Source organism: Panthera leo, chromosome A3 (assembly GCF_018350215.1).
Source record: "Panthera leo isolate Ple1 chromosome A3, P.leo_Ple1_pat1.1, whole genome shotgun sequence".
In the NCBI taxonomy this organism is placed as follows: domain Eukaryota; kingdom Metazoa; phylum Chordata; class Mammalia; order Carnivora; family Felidae; genus Panthera; species Panthera leo.
In genome coordinates, this window is record NC_056681.1 from 108895743 (window position 1) to 108913183 (window position 17441).

General features: G+C 45.0%; 1 protein-coding gene across 1 annotated transcript in view; it reads right to left on the bottom strand.

Annotated features, from left to right (window-relative positions):
- Positions 1 to 287: 287 nt before the first annotated feature.
- LOC122215264 (NADH-quinone oxidoreductase subunit I-like) overlaps positions 288 to 17441 on the bottom strand; it is a 38258-nt gene continuing 21104 nt past the window's right edge. Inside the window, 3 exon segments of the mRNA XM_042930337.1 lie at positions 288 to 577; positions 580 to 745; positions 747 to 935. Of these exon segments, the coding sequence (XP_042786271.1) occupies positions 549 to 577; positions 580 to 745; positions 747 to 935 (384 nt within the window). The 3' untranslated portion in view covers positions 288 to 548.

Sequence of the window (17441 nt, forward strand, 5' to 3'; positions counted from 1 at the left end):
CCCCATGACAGGCTCTGTGCTGACAGCTGAGAGCCTGGAGCCTGCTTTGATTCTGTCTCCCTCTCTCTCTGCCTCTCCCCTGCTTGTTCCCTCTCTCTCTCTCTCTCTGTCTCAAAAATAAATAAACATTAAAACAATTATTGATTTGTGTTTGTTTTATCACAAGCAGGAGAGAAGCAGCACAGGGGGCTGTGAGTCAGCCACCCTGTCCCTGGAAAAGTAGGATCTGTTCCAAGAACAGAAGGAACCCAGTGGCATCTGCAGTCATATTTATTAATCAGGTGGGAAGGAGGGTTTAGTGAATACAAGAGAGCTGGCTCCGGAACGTGTTTCACACTGATGAATTATCTAGTATTCTTGAGAGGGGGAGGTAATCTTTCACTTCTTAAGAGAAAAAAATCTCAAGATGGCCCCACCAATGGAAACAAACAACTGCTAAAGGAGGCAATGCTTTTTCTGGCGGGGGGTAGGGGTGGTGGTAGGGGGAGAAGGCAGAGCTCTTTCATTGGGCAGCTCGTGCTGTGGGCAGGCCGGCTGGGTGCGCGGCGTCAGCGGTAGAGGTAGTTGGCCTGGATGTGGCCATGATCACAGCCTCCCACCTGTCCCTGTTGTTGAGCATCTTCTTGTTGAACAGCAGCTCCTTGTGCGTCTCCACAGAGAACTCGAAGTTGGGGCTCTTGACGATGGTGTCCGCAGGGCAGGCCTCCTGGCAGAAGCCACAGTAGATGCACTTGGCCGGGTGGATTATCATAGCAGGTGGTCCGAGGCTGGACCTCTCTGGTGATGACCTGGGCGGGGCAGACAGCCTCGCAAAGCTTGCAGGTGATGCTGCGCTCTGGTCTGGATGGATAGTGGCACAGTATACGCTCCCTGCAGATGCATGGGCTCAGCGGGCCCTTCTCAAGTGGGTAGTTACTTTTACAAAGGAAGTAGTCCTTTTACAAAGGAAGAGACAGAGACGAGAAAGATGTAGTAAATCAGACTATCTTCAACAAAGCTTCTTTCTTCCACCATTTCAAATGGGATCAACTAAGACCTCAAAGAGAAAAAAAAAGAGTATGAAAGATAATGCAGATAAAAGAGCTAGTTAGGTAGATTTAAACCTGAGCTCTAAGTAGACTGAAAAAGAGGAAGCTCTATTGATGATATGACCGGATTGCCTGCAGCCTGCCATGAGATTTGGTTACAAAAAATAGCACATGCTGGGCTGCAGATAGCAGGGTGTGGGGAAGGGGTTCAACCAGAGGCAGTAGTGACTGGTGCGGGACAAAGGAGGAGGAATGATCTGGTTCCCAAAGCTGGGGATGGAAATGTGGAGCTCTCTCGCCTTCTGTGCCCTGTGGTGACAGTGCAGAGGAACCGAGCCACACAAAGTGAATGGCAAGATGGGAGCTGTGAGAACATGGTGCCTTGGCTCTGGTTAGTTCCTACTGGGTATTGAGTAACTTTGCGTGACAGGAGCAGAGAGGCTGGGAAGACAGATGAGGCCGGGGAGTAAGGGTCAGGGCATGTAGATTTCAGAGACGGGGGAGGCCATGGATGATTCTTTGGAGCATCACAGCTGCCTCTCTGGGGAGCAAACAGGCCATTTCAAGATGGGGAGAACCGCGTGTCTGGTGGCTTAGGGTTGCTGTTGTCAGCAGTTACTAGAAAATGTTTTTAAGCAAATATGCTCATGCAAACACACCCATGCACACTCATTCATTCCTAAATACAAGCTGGACTTTTTCCTGCAGAGGCAAAATGCCTACAGAAGGGTTTCTGCACTTTATTGACTAGGAGAGTAACACGTTAGAATTCCCTTCCCGCAAGAGCTGAGTGTTCGTTCTCCTTGGAATGCAGATCGGGTGGTCAAGCTAGACCCGTGCTGCCTTTTCCTTTTCTGAATGTTTGGCATCATCAAGTTTTACTTACAGGCAATCGTGTGGCTTCAAGACAATGTCCCTTGGGCCATTTCTTTACTCTGGTAATTCACAAGGTGGCTTGTGCTACCCTGGGAAATGATGGGAGAAGGACCACTGGTGGCTGGAGAATGATTGAGGTCAGGAGCCAAGACAAACTTGGAAGGATGGCCAGCGTGCTAGGTACCAAATGAAAATAAACAAAAGAAAACCAGCCACAGAATCGACCTCACAGGACCTGCATGGTGCCTCAGAGGCCGTAGAGTAGTGGCTCTGGCTTCCCCAAACAGAAACCCTTGGCCAAGCAAGAATTGTCCATGTCAGGGGCTGCAAGGTGCTCTTCCCAATCACAAAACAAGAGAATGTGAGGTCATTGTCAGAAGTCTGAGCCTGAGGCCAGAGTAAGCCCCTACCTCTCTGATACTGAGCTTGAGAGCTAAGCATGCTCCAACACCCAGGGGAACCCCCTTGGCTACACCTTGTTACCTCCTTAGGTAGCTGTTCCCAAGCACCATAGGCCCCTTAGGGAAATTAATGGTGATTGGAGATGAACCTAGATCTGCAGTTAAGTTGGAGGCATTCTAGGAGCCAAACGGGAGGAAATAGGGGAGGGTATAAATTAAAGAGACAAAAAGCGTTTTTGTTTTGTTTTGTTTTTTGGTTCTGGTGTCTGAAGCAGTACTGGGATCCAGACTGAAACTCTGTGGACCCATGACCTATAGGGGATGGAGAACTCTGCCAATCTGAAAGCTTAACAGCCAGCACTGAATATGGCTCTGAATCAGCCACCTAGTGCTTCTCTTCCGTGTACATTGTCATGGGATCTATTTGGGAGAGAGAGACCATGGGGGTATCATACGGGCCAGGGAGCAAATGACCAATCAAGCAGCAGAGAGGTTGAATCACAGGAAACTGTCATTATGTAGGTTAAAAGTTATTAAAAAGCCATTGAAAATGGCTGCTATTTTGACCATTTTTTGGGGGCAGGGGTGCTGTAAAATGGCTGTTCCAGGCGGTTCTAATATTTTCTAGTTTTCTGTGCCTGTGTCATGCTGGGCACTGTGGAGGTACCAGAAATTTCAGAACCACCCTCGTCCGTGGGAGTCAGCAAACTATGATCCACAGGCCAAATCCAGCCCAATGCCTGTTTCTGTGGTTTCACTGGAACACAGCCACTCCCATTTGCTTACTTATTGTCTGGGACTGCTTTCCAGCTACTGGAGTTGTGAGTTGAACAAAGACTGTACCATCCACAAAGCTTAACTATTCATTGTCTACCCCTTTATAGAGAAAGTTTGCTGACCCCTGCGTTATATGGTATGAGTGACCAATGATCACTCGGAAACATTACCATTTTTCATCACGATTTAGCTCCTCTCTTTTTCTGCTTTACCTTTCATCATCATTCTTTTTTCTCCTCTACTTGGCTGAATTTTCAGCCTCCCCTTTCCTCGGACTTCTTCACTGTTCTTCCTTGTTCCCAGTCTGCTCCTTTATGTCCGTGTCCTTTCCTGCTCTCCTCTGTTCATTTCTTCTCCCTCTGTTTCCCCGCTTCTGCTTCATCATTGTTCATCTCTGCCACCTCTTATGTCTGCTTCAACTTCTTTCCCTCCTTCTTTTCATCAGTGTCTTCTCCTTGGAACGGTTTGAATTAGGAGGGATGGGCTGGCTTCCCATTCCCCCATTTAGAGCAGCCTTCTCTTGCTCTAACACAGCCTTGTGTTTGTTTCCCTCTTAGGTCTGCCCAGTCCATGGGTGAGGAAAGGTAGCATGTAAGATCAGTGACCATTGAGGTTGGTTGGCTGTCTGCCCTGATTGGTCAGTGTCAGATATTTTGAAAACCATTCCTTCTGTGAGATCATCTGCCTCAGCCAGCCAGCCAGCTCAAAATTTAGAAATGCTGTCCATATACCTTTCTCTTAGGAACTCCGTTAGTCACTGTTCGTGGGCTCAGCTTCCGGAGTTTTAATGAGACTCTTTTATTGTTTTTAATAGCATTGTGAGGCAGTGTCTAGAATCCAGAAATTAAGTCCATTCAAAATTAGGATGGGTCTGTGTGTTGGGTGGTGCCTTTCTTTCCACAAAGTAATATGTGTTTTGAATCTGAGACACTTGTGGTCAATGCTTCTCAGAAGCACGTACCACTGGTTGCTAAAGACTTTCTTATGCAATAGTGTAGGGAGAAAAATCAAAACCGGGAGTCATTTTTAAGTAATTTTCAAAGATACACCAAACCTTGTCACACCCCTCATCACTGATTCCAGAGTGACAAGTAGCCTCATATTGTAGAGCCATCAACCACCAGCCCAGCCCACAACTGAATCAGGGGAGAAAGTATGCAGAACACGGCAGCCTCAGAATTCACCTGGCTTTAGAGGATGCTCCTAAAATATGTTTCAGGGGCAAAGACTGGGTTGCATTTGTCCAGAATTTGAATCTATTCACTCCAGTCACTCTTCTTACCCTTTCAAAAGTTTTTGTTAAACACTTGCTCTCTTTTCTCAACACTGTGGTGAGTACAGCGGTTCTGATTTCTGTATAATACATTTTTGAAACTTTTGGGCAAACCACTTAATCATATCTAACAGAAAAGTCATAAATAGAAACAAAGAGAAAAGGATTCAGCCAAACAATATATAATAGATATTTGGGTTAATCCTGCAGCTTCTATTTAGTTTTTGCCCATTAGCCCTCGTTTCAGTTTGGGAATCCATTTGTCTCTACAGAACCTGATTCTGGGGGTGGAGCATGTGACCCCGATCAGCATATTTGACTCCACGGTCATTGTGATTGGTTCTGGGTGGGCATGTGACCAAGCAGATCCAGTTAGGGTGAATTTCAAGATTCTTGCTTGGAATTCTGCTCAGTATCAGGGTCTATCAATTCTTTTTTATTTAAAAAATTTTTTTTAATGTTTATATTTGAGTGAGAAAGAGACAGAGCATGAGCAGGGGAGGGGCAGAGAGAGAGATACACAGAGTCAGAAGCAGGCTTCAGGCTCTGAGCTATCTGCACAGAGCCCGATACTGGGCTTGAACTCATGAACTGTGAGATCACGACCTGAACCGAAGTCGGATGCTTAACTGACTGAGCCACCTGGGTGCCCCTATCACTTCTTCTTTTGAAGTGTCTCTTATTTTCTTCCCTTCCTTCCTGTTCTTCCCAGCATTATTCACTTCGAGGCCTTGAATTGCTCCCTACATCTCCCTACATTGTCTACTCCCTTGAATTCGTCTTCCTCTCTCTTGCTGGACTCGTGTACCCAAAGAAACTTTTAAAACTTCACTGGATTCCCCATTAATGGAAAAACAAAGTGTACATAGCTCAGCATGGCATTCTGTGTGGTCCATTCATTGCAGCCATCTAGCTCTTTAACCTGGATCTCCTACAGTTTCAACTGAAGCACAGGAATAGAATGACGGTCTTTTTGAGGGCAAAAACTTTATCATGAGCTGTGTTCATAGTCCTTCCCAGGGACTTTTCCCAGGAAACACTGAAATCTGAGCCTAAGTCTGCAGCTAGATCCACACTGTAGGCATCTATGCTGGGGAGTACCAGTGCTAGCAGAGTCAGAGCTAACAACCCTGGGCTCTGTGAGCACCGCATCCTTTATAAACTCCTCAGAACAGTGTGTCCCAGCAAAATGTGTATCCCTTCCAGATGTTAAATAAACTTATTAAAGCAATATGTATCTTGCATGCGGTCAACTCTGAAATGATGGCCGTTTTAAACATTTGTGACTTTAACATAACTGAAACAGATATTGGCTAATGTCTAATTGTTCTGCCTTTTAGAACAGATGTCAATCCATCAAGGATGTACTTTGTTGGGACACTCTGTAACAGGAAGCCATGACAAAAGTGTCTGTTGACTTATTGTAACCTGGGAATTAGTGCTGTGTTGAGAGAAGTCTCTATTTGCTTTTTTAATAACAGAAACCCTGGCCCACGGTGGCCTGTGTGCTCTGAGAGAATGTGCCGAGCCCCAGCCTTGTTTTTCTCTTGCTTTCTGTGACAGGGTGCTCCTCCCCACAAGCCTTTGCCAAGCCTTTATGCAATTTGAGTCAAAACATTCTGCATCTGAGCTCATCACATGTGAAAAAAGGGTTTCAACAACAGCTCAACATGTAAAAGTACTGGGGGCTTTTTCAGTCAGTGTTTTAATTCGAATTTACTGAAGCTTGGAAAACTGCATGCAGTTTGTTCAGTGTCTTAGCATTCCCCACTCTGGGCCGAAGTGAAGCAGTTGGCTTCCTGCTGTCGACTAAACAAATGAATAAAGATTCACTTGAAGGAGGTATGTAGACAGTGTATCCATGGCTCTAAGTATTGTCCATTTCACTGGGTGACTTGGGGGTGTTTTTACATATCCAGTGGCCCATTCTGTGCTGATTCTGTGCTCAAAGTAAGAATCAACATTCGTGAAGACCATCTCATCTGGCCAATGTGGATTTCAGCTAGAAGGCCCTCTAACTTCTAAAAGGAGAAGTAGATCCAGTTTGTATCGATTCTTTACTTTCATGGAGGGAGATCTAGAAGTGAAATTAGGCTTCTTTTAGGACTCAGGGTCAGGAAGAACCAGGTGAGAATATATGAAGAAGACAAGAATGGCTTGAGGAGGGAGAATGGGGGATGAATGGATGAAAGTCACATCTACTCTTCACTGCTTTGTCAAGTCATATAGGGACACCAGCACCTACCTGGTGCTCCCTTATTCTTCTCTCTGAGGATTTCTTAGCCCAAGACCTAATGACCACCTCCATCAGAAGGTCATCATATAGTCACGTATTTGTGCTCCAATAACTGAATTTGATTTTTTAAAGCTGCCCTAACCTGCATCCCTGACTTACTGATGGTGAGACTGTATGACCCATACTCCCAAGAATGGTGAAGAGGATGGATGAAAATCAGAGGAGATGATTCATTGACCAAAGATATATAAACCATATTAAGTTTAATCGTAGATAATACAGAGAGGAAAATTTCTCCCTTGGAATCATGCATGTTTATCAGTTTTATGTAGATATTGACTGCCTTTGCCATATGTAAAATTTTATGCTTTTATGGGACTTTTCTTAAAAATGTCTCTTGGTCAAAGTTGAACAAGTTACTGACTTGAATTTGGGGTAGAGTGGTCAGCCCATCAGAAGGTAGACATGAGCTCAGTGGAAAGTAGATTCACAGATGAAAAGGCTCTAAAAATGTGGGATTCCTGGAATATCGTATATGTCTTTCTTTTTCTCTTTGCTGCCTGTCAAGTTTTCAAAGGAAAAAAAAAAAAAAGCCTGTCTTCTTTTGATGACTCTGAAGAAATGCTTACCATCAATGGTGGAGGCGAGAAGTGTATCTCTCCTATGTAACCTGGGGTTCTCTCAAAACACCCAAGGTGCAGGGCTCTTTGGGAGCCCAATGTGGCAAAATGGTGCCTTTCCAGATGCATGCTGGTGAGTAGAGCTTCTCCCCAGTTCATGGGCTACAGCCTGAAAGGGACTTTAAATTTCCTGCTGGTTATACCCAGCTTGGTATGGAACTGGAAGAGAATTGGAACCCATGTTCTAAGAGAAGAGGCTTCCCACATTGAGCCGGGCTTTCCAACTTCTTGGATCTCTTCTCCTCTTCTAAATCAATTTGCAATCCTCACTGACCTCAGAGACCCTTGCTTTTTTATCTTTCATCCAGCCCTAAGTCATCTCGCAGGACAGAATTTTGATTTTGGGGAAGTGGGGTGGGGAGGGTCCTTTCCAGATTAAACAAGGAGAAAGAAACAGTATTAGAGGAACACACTGCTCCCTGCCTTGTTGCATAGTTTTGTAGGTAACGATAAAACCTTGCTTGGAATGACTGAAGGGCAGACCAGGTTAGCGAATGATCTGAAATATTGAGAACTATGGAAAGGACGCATGGTTATAACTAACATGTATATGTAATGTACATGAACTAGTGGCTAAGAAAGTGTCCTCAGCACTCCCAGGGTGAGGCCCCGCTGGTTTGCTTTAATGAATTGAGAAATGCTATTGGTATTTCGCATGTTTCTCACTGGCAAGCAACTACATATGGAAATATTTGAAAACGGCTTATGCTCCTGAGTAGCTTAGACTTTCTCTTATTTACCTTGTTGCTGACATAAAATCTTTCGCTGGTGCACACTTTAGACCACTTTGTGTCCCACTGGCGATTAGTGCATCATGGACAACAGACTGAATCAGACTTTAGCACGTGTTCTGCACTAGGAACTTGATAAACTCCGCTGAGGAAGGTTAAAGAAGAGGGAGCAAAGCAGACTCATGCCATTCAACAAATGTTTGTTGAGTCTTTCTCTTTCCTGCCCAAACAGTTCTTGATGTGGTAAACTGGGGCAATATGAGTAGAGCAGCTAAACACAAAAATAAACAAACAGCACCCACACAGTCTAGGAACCACACTCTGGCCACAGACACCTCTTTCCCCCTCACATCTCTCAGCCAAAAGGCCAAGAACAGAGGCCAAACACAGATCTGAATTTCACTTCCTCTCCCTTCTTCTACCCAAACTCTGGGGATTAGGGACTAGACAGTAGGAGGTGGAAAGAAGAGAAACAAAATCTGAATAACCACAAAAGCAAATGGCCTTGGGGTAGATTCTAAAGCTGACCACAGGAAAAGGAAATCACTAAATATTTTGGTTTTATCTGTGTGTGTGTGGACTTTTATTTGAGTCCCACTGCTTAAAATACCGTCTAGTCTCTCTTTGCGTGTATCTCTCTGCTCCTAATTTCCTCCACATCTTTAATGCGCCCTGTGTTCATCTCTGAACATTATTTTCACTTGAAGTTCATGCTTTTTCCTCACTTTAGCTAAAATAGAGACCATTTATGAATTTCTTTACATTCTCTACTCTGGCTTCAAGTGTTCTGCCAGCTTTTGAGAAGTCAGTCATAACTTACAACTTCTGAGTTCCATTTTTTTCTTACTTCTCCAATTGCTTTTTCTCATAGTTCAATATTTGGCCTATCGCTCTGACCCATTCCTTTCCTCTGTGCACACAGAGGCTTTATTTATTTTTGGCCATCCCTTTCTGAAAAGTCCTCTGACCCAGAGGCCACGCTGCATTTATATGAAACCAATGAAGTTAAGAGGGCAGAGGGCAAAGTGCCATTCGACATGGTGTCATTTTGGGGTGAGGACTAGAGATCCTGACTCGTGCACAGCACATCAACATCCAACCCAAACCCAGAGTCTGTCTGGCATCAGCAGTTTTCAGCATAAAGAGCTTGAGGATAGGGTAAGTCAGGGAGGTAAGACCTTCCCACCAGCCTCCCTCTACCTCACCCTTGCTCCCCTCCCCCACATCTCAGGGTCTCTGAGGGTTCTGATGGACACAGCTGTTATTTCTGTTTTGAGAATGCAGCACATCCCCTTGTTAAGCTTGGTATCAGAGTCAAGGGTATTGCCCGAAAGGATTCCTGCTTTCCTAGGAACTACTTTCTCCAGAGGAGGAACTACCTCCTAGGAACTACTGCCACCGCCACCATAGTGGTGATGCCAACAGGTGGCTCGGTGGGGGTACAAGGGCACGCATCTCTAACAGCTTTTCTTCAAACCACTAGCAGTCAGCATGCGGCAGAGCATGTGGCCAAAACTATCATATGAACAAGTATATAAAGCCGTTGAGAAAGCATGTGGTTAAAATTATTATGTGCAACAACATTTGAAAAACAATTGGCAAAGCCTGTGTTGAAAATGTATCCCATCATGATTTGTAGAAGGAAGACACTAAGAAAGTGCTGTACTTTGCCACTGGAAAAATGGATAGTTTAAAGGGGAAAATAGCCTAGATTTTGATCCTGTCAAGTCCATTTAAGAAACCCTGTAGGCGAATTGGGAGCTGCTGGTGGCGGCTGGTGAGTGGGGCAGCTAGCAAGCACGTCCCCCACGTAAGCTCAGTTCCAACTCATTCTCCCGGCGGCTGGCCCAGTCTCCATCATCTCCCAGCCCCTCCTATTGAACAGTTCTAGAGCTTCTCCTGGCTGCGGGTGAGGAGCACGGGTGCAGGGATCAGGACTGTGGGACCATGTAGGGCAGAGAGAGACACTGTGATGGGTGGAGTTTGAAAACTCAGGAGTCCACTTTCATTTCTCCTCACGGTGCTGCCGTTCACTGACATTTATTTGTTATTTTGCATGTGCCAGGAACTTCATCTGTTTTATCTGTAGTCCTTCCAACAACCGTGAACGGGAGATTTTTTTTCTCTCCGTTTTCTTGAATGAAACCCATTGGTTTGCTAAGTTAGAACACACACACCTACAAAAGGCAAAGATCCCACGAAGGTGTCTGACCGTAAACCTGACCCCCTTCCTGCACCCATGTCTCTGCAAGGATCGTGGACTGACCTACAGAATACAGAAACCCCTGCAGTTGAGAAATGGCTTATGGCAAATTTTAGCCTGATTTTATAGACAATTCCATTTTATCATTCAGAGATAAACAAATTTCCCTTTGCAGGCACAAAAGGCCATCTGTGCAGCCTAAAACAACATTCTAACCTCCTATCCAATTTCCTGTCTGCGTATCTTTTTAGAGTAATTATGGCTCATCTCTCTAGGTTTTCCATTGATATCTATGTTCTGTTGATTTTTCTCCAGATGCATTGGGGGGCACATGTCCAAATTAAATATCATTGATTTCCTGCCTCTTATTTTTAAGTTTCCTCTGTCCTTTACTCTCTGTGGGGTTTGTGTTATATTCCCATTAGTATCTTACAAACCTGGGCTGTAGGCTGTTAACTACACATCCGTGACACGAGACAACGAGCTCAAGGCATTCACGTCTACCTGTTATTTAATCTTGAACTCCTCAAGATTAGACCTTGATCATAGGTAATGCTTGGCATCAAGCACTAAAGAACACATCTGACTTTCAGCTTAAACACTCAATTTGCCCTCCTCATCCTCACCTGCCCCCCAAGCCATTAGGCAGGGTGTAATTGTCTATAGCTCATAAATAAAAGTCAAGGCCAGCAGGATTGCAAGGCTTGCCCAGGCTTATGCAACGATAGAACCGTGAACAGGACTAAAAGCTTTTATTGTCATGACTATAAAAGATTAAAACCATTCATGCTTTACGTGCGTTTTATAAAAAAATAATTGACAAGTATTTATTAAATTGCTCTTTATTTGTTGGCGTGAAAAACAACTTTCAGGTTTTTATTTCAAGTGAGCTATGCTCACCTTGGAGCGGCTTTGGGCGAAATGCTGACATCAGTGGAGCATGTTTTCAGCCTTGGGGGCTTCCACTTTTAGTTCCTCATCTCAGGTTTGGTTCCCACCACCTCATTCCTCTGGTGCGCCTAGAGCCTCCTAATCCAACTTCATCTTCCTGGTCTCAACTTTGAAGCTCTGGCCTCTTGGTGCTTCTCAAATCACAGCCTGATGAGGTCCTTTGCCCTTCGAGTCAAAGGTCCAGCTTTTGATGGACTCTCAGTCTGGGACATCTAAGCTCAAAGTTCCTTTAACAGAGAGCTTTTCATTCCTCAGTCTTTAAGAGACACACATGTGCTTAAGAGAGGCGATACTTTGGGGCGCCTGGGTGGCTCAGTCGGCTGAGCGTCCGACTTCGGCTCGGGTCATGATCTCGCAGTTGATGAGTTTGAGCCCCGCGTCGGGCTCTGTGCTGACAGCTCAGAGCCTGGAGCCTGCTTCTGATTCTGTGTCACCCTCTCTCTCTGCCCCTCCCCCGCTCATGCTCTGTCTCTCTCTGTCTCAAAACTAAAGATAAACATTAAAAAAAAATTAAAAAAAAAAAAGAGAGGCGATACTTTGATTTAGAGCCACATGAATAGGTAAGGGACTGATGTCATAGCTGCCCCTGTGCTGGCTTTAACGAGCATGAGAAGGGAGGGTGAGGGCATGAGAACCCGACCCAGCTGTCGCAGAAGGGAAGCCCCGAGAGAGTGGATGAGGCATGTGGGAAGCAGCCTGGGAACGTACGTTTCAGAACCAGTAGCAATGAGTATGTTTCACAAGGGCACTTACTCCTCTGTGGGCCATTGCTTCTCACACTGATCGCTCCTCTCAAGAATTCTTGGTTTGGGGCACCTGGGTGGCTCAGTCAGTTGAGCCTCTGACTCTTGATTTCAGCTCTGGTCATGAGCTCACGGTTGTGAGATGAAGCCCTGCGTCAGGCTCTGCACTGGGCATGGAACCTGCTTGGGATTCTCTCTCTCCCTCTCCCTCTGCCCCTCTCCCCCCTCTTCTCCCCACCCTCGCAAAAAAAAAAAAAAAAAAAAAAAAAGAATTCTTGGTTTTGACCACAAGAAAAAATCCATTTAATTATTCATCTCTGGAGAGGGTGTGGAGAAATAGAAAGTGGATGTTAGTGCATCCCTTTGAAAAAAATTGTACTTTTGGCCAAGAGTCATAAAAATGTTCGTGTCCTTTGAATCAGTAATCCTTTTTCCGGGAATATAGCCTCAGGAAAGAATCCTGCATGTAACATGCAAGCCTGAGCCACAGTGTGAAGGTGCAAATATCCATTTTATAGTTAGGGGCTTAAACTTCCAATGCTCTATTAGCAGGAAGTCGAATGTTGACTTTTTGAGGCTTCCTACAGTCTGCTTTATTGGTCAGGAATACTAGGCACTTTTGTCAATCCAAAGAGGGTCAGAAAAGAAGAGAAATGGACGAGACCACAGCAGAGCCTCCAGCTTCAGTTACTCTGGCTTCTGTCATTACCACCTGCTCTCCTATTGAAAGTGGTCCAGGGCATCCACGTCCAAGGTCAGACTGAGGTCCCTGTTAGCCTCAGCACTTGCCACAGGAGCTGTCTTTGAAATGTAATCCCACACCCCAACGCTGAGCTTTTTAATAGTCTCAACATTTTGGCGCCCAAGGTTCCAGCTCAAATGCTTGTGTTGTCATTGTTCATTCATCCTTCCCAGAATGACAGCATCTTTCCAGAACAGGGTGGCTGGGCCCAGAGGTGCTTCAGTCTCAGCTACATGAGGAACGCAAGCATCCATCATGTTACAGCTGGACCACTAGCCTGAGCCTTCCTTTCCCCACGGCCTGTGCCTCAGTGGTCTCCTTGCCTTTCTTGGCCACAGGACCTTGGGAGGTCACACCGGTTCCTCCACTCTTGGTTTCTCTAATTTTGAATTGTGAGGAACAGGGTTTAGATATTAGTTCCTTCTCTGCTAAGGCAACCACTCAGTGATCTTATATTGAACTAAAATATCAGCTTCTCTATTTTAAAAACAAAAACACAACACCTGTATGTGCATGCAGGTATTTGCTGCACAATTGTTCACAAAAGTAAAATATGAGAAGAAGTGAAGATGTGACATCAGAGGCCTGTGAAGGAAATCAGGATGCGTCCACTCAGTGAGACATCACACAGCTATTAAAATGGTGATTATGAAGAATATGAGAAAACCTGGGTGTTTCCCTCCATCTTCCCAACTTTCTTTTAATTGGTCAAACGAAAAGCAATACAAGACTTATAATTAACTGTTGATATGAAGCTGTTGCCAACAGAACTTGCTGGTGATTCACTTGGGAAAATGAGGGACAGATAACTTAAAGATAATTTTTAAATGTTTGCCTTAAACAAGAGGGTGCGTATTCCTGCTGTTTATTGAGAGCGGGAGGCAAAGCTGGGGATGGGGAAACCAAGAGCTTTGTTTGTCTACACCAGGTTTGAAATGCTTCTTAGACATTGGGGATCCAGAGCAGACAGTAGGATGTAGGGGCTTGAGCTCGGGGGAAGGGTCATTGGTATCAAGATGGGATATTTTAAATTTGAATATCATCAGTATGTAGACGGTATTTAAAAACATGAGATCAGAGGTGCCTGGGTGGCTAGGTAGGTTAAGCATCCGACTCTTGATTTCGGCTCAGGTCATGATCTCATGGTTTGTGAGATTGAGCCCCATGTCCATCTCTGAGCTGACAGTGCAGAGCCTGCTTGGGGTTCTCTTTCTCTTCCTCTTTCTCTGCCTCTCTCCCTCTCTCAAAATAAGTAAATAAACTTAAAACAACCAAAAAAAATCCCCATGAGATAGAATTAGCTCGCTTAGGAAAAGGGTATATAGATGGACAGGATAAGAAGATCCAGACCAAGTCTTTTGTCATTCCAACACATAGTGATTAGAGAAAGGGAAATCAGCAAAAAGTCAGAGGTGGTGCAGCAGGTTAGGAAGGAGGAAAAGAGAAATGGCATCGTGGAAACTGGGAGAGAAGATTTTAAGGAGGGAGTGGTCAAGTGATCAAGCGCTACTGAGAAGTTAGTAAGATGAAGACGGAGGTGATGATGTCCTTTGGATGGCCAAAGGAGGTCGTTCATGACCTTGAAGTCAGCAGATTCAGTGGCAGGGAGAGGAGGAAAGTCTGCTGGAGTTGGCTGAGCTGAAACTGGGAGATGAGGAAGAGAGGCTATGACCATAGATAATTCTTTCAGGAAGTTGTGTTGTGAAAGAGCTAAGGAATGGAAGTGTGCCCGGAGGGAGAAATGGCTGCTCGTGGAAATGATCCAGGGGAGAGGGAGTGACTGCTTACGTACAGAAGAGAGAGGTTCGTGTTCACTGCAGGAGGAGAGGCCTCGGGAAGGATGAAAGGATGGTATCCAGAGCACAGATAGAGAAGTTGGCCTTTAATGAAGAAGGTATGCACATGGAGTCCCTCGCACAGTACCCGGTACAAACAGTAAGTGCTCAGTGAGTACTTGCCATGGTGATTACAAGCATCTGGGTTGAATAACCAAAGGGAACAATTACTGGCTGGCCCAACTCATTGCTCGAAAATCAGGCCGTGAATGATGGCCTCCACAATTGATATGGCCTGGCCAGAGAGGAAAATGAGGAAAAGGCAGAGTGGGCTATTCTTTTCTCCTACAGCCCTGCTCAGACAGGGTGGACTCCCACATTAAGGGGCATTCTTGTGTGCGTGGAAAATGAGAAGATCCCACTGATGGATGAATAACTGGTAATGACTGTCCTTTCATTGAGTCTGTCGTTTTCTTCTTCACTGGATTGTGTTACCCTATTAATAATGCTCTTCAGAGTTCCCAAGAGCAGCTGCTGGGGCCAGGGGGGATGTGAAGAAAACCAAAACCACAATCTCAAAACCTCTCCTATTGCACAATCAAGATGGAAACCACTATAACTGCCGAGGCACATACCCAGAAGTGGCCATTTCAATGGTCCCTGCAAAGACAGCCTTCTAACCAATTTGTGTGGCAACCAAAGAGACCCCAAGTTATAGCTACTATTCCAGAAATTACTGTATTTAAGCCGGGAACTCAGTTTTAACTATGAAGAATGTTACTGTTGATCCCTTGACCTCACTGTTGAGACAGAGTGGGCTGTGTTCCTTGCCAAATAGCTGAGGAAGAAGAAGTCCATGTCTTCATAGCATTGTTAAAAAGAAAGAATTTCTACAGAAATTCTACAGAAAATCTTCAGTCACTTTCCCACTCAATAGCAATCTACAATTAAGACAAAAATGTGTCAGTCAGGATTCATAGCTGCAAACATTAGAAACTAGCTCTAACAGCTTTAAACAGAAAAAGAACTTATCAGGAGAATAGGGGGCACCTGGGTGGCTCAGTTGGTTGAGCATCCAACTCTTGATTTCGGCTCAGGTCGTGATTTCATTTGTGAGTTCAAGCCCTACGTCGAGCTCCAAGCTGACAGTGCAGAGCCTGCTTGGGATTCTCTCTCTCCCTCTCTCTCTGTCCTTTCCCTGTGCTCTCTCTCTAAAAATAAATAAATAAACTTACAAAAAAAGAATAATGGAAATGACCTGTCCATTTAAATGGAACGGATAAATGTATCATAATATACTCAAACAATGAAATTTACCATGAAGAAAAAAAAGAACCAACTACTGATACGTACAACAATATGAATGTATTACATAGACATAATAGTGAGTGAAAGAAGCCAGACAGTATGTATTTCCATTTATATTAAGTTCAGAAACAGGCTAAACAAATCTATGGTGTTAGCATCAGTATGTAGTTAACCTGTGGTGGACAAAGAGCTGAAAGGGAGCATGAGAAGGGTTCAGGGTGCTGGTTAGACAGGTATGCTCAGTTTGGAAAATTTATCGAGCTGCGTACTCTTGATATGTATTCCTTTCTCTGTGTGTGTCTTCATGAAATTCACATAGAAGGAAATCAACAGAAGGGCTATTAGTAGGTCAAAATATCACCAGGAAGTGCTGGAGACCCAGGTTTGGGGCTGTAGGTCCGAGCGTGCCTCCGAAATCTGCCACAAAACTCGAATGGGCACATCTTGCTGTGGCCACTAAGCACCAGCCACTGTCATTTGCTCTGCAGATCCTCCACCTGGGACACACAAATCACTACCTGACATTTGGTTATAGGTGCATTTGTTTATTTTCTGTCTCCTCCAATAGAATGTGAGCTCACTGCTGGCTCATAGTCGGTACTCAGGAAAATTTACCAAGTACAATTGCCTTGTTCATAGCTGAGCAGGGTTCTCCTTCTCACGGATGCCTTTTTTCTTCAGATATCTTATCAGTCAGAATCCAGTCAAGTCTTGCTGTTCCAGGAACACATTTGTTCTTTCGGGCGGTCTCCCTCCTGTATTTCTTCCCTGATTCATCAGCATTGACTTTCAAGTTTTGGTCTTATTCAGTAATCTGATTTCCTGTCATTTCAAGTTCATGGTGGGAGAGTTGTCCTACCGTGACCCCTGTGTGCTCACAACGGAAACATGTGACATCCTGAGGCAAGTGGCGAGGGAGAGGGTGGATGGAGATGAGAACATGTCTATCAGTGAAAGAGTGACGAGGCAATAGCCCTGGTCCCTGACCAAAGGAGACTGCACAAACTCCTTCCGTGCTTATTTCACTTTCACGCCCACTGACACTCTGTCATTCATTTGTGGAACCTGCTGGGGAATCCAACAGTGGAATCTTGCCCTTCCGCCGCGCTCTCTATCATTTAGAATATTTTCAGAAAAAATCTCAGGGGTGCTATGCATCGCCTACAAGCTTTGAGCCTCACCTTTCCCCCACCCCCAAACAGGGCACATGTCCTCCCTGACCTGTGTTAGCCCCTCAATGTCTGTGCTGGGCAGCGTGCATGGTGGCTCTTGGGGACGGTGACCAGGACTTGAGGTCAAAAGACGGATGCCCTTGGCTTATCTTGGTGGAGGGCAAGGTAGAGAGAGTGGGTTGCCCCTTATCATTTTACTTAGAATTCTCACACTTCTACTGAAGCCACCTCAACTCTACCCAACAACAGAAGGGCAGAGAATTATTCCGTGTGTCCACGTGTAAAATTTTGTCCTACATTTCTGCATTTCATTCCTGAATTGGGGTAGATGGTTTGGGGGTGGTGGTGGCTGACAAAGCTCAAAAGGCATCTATACCGTTGAGTTGAGAGAAAAGAAACAGAAAACCTGGCTGGTTTCCTTCCACTGCCCTCCCTTGCCTGTCTACTGCTTTACAAGTTGCCCGCAATGCCTCAGATTTTCTTTCTACCTCCATCTCCTCCCTTCAGCAGACAAACTGTTTCTCACTGCCTGATGGACATTTTCA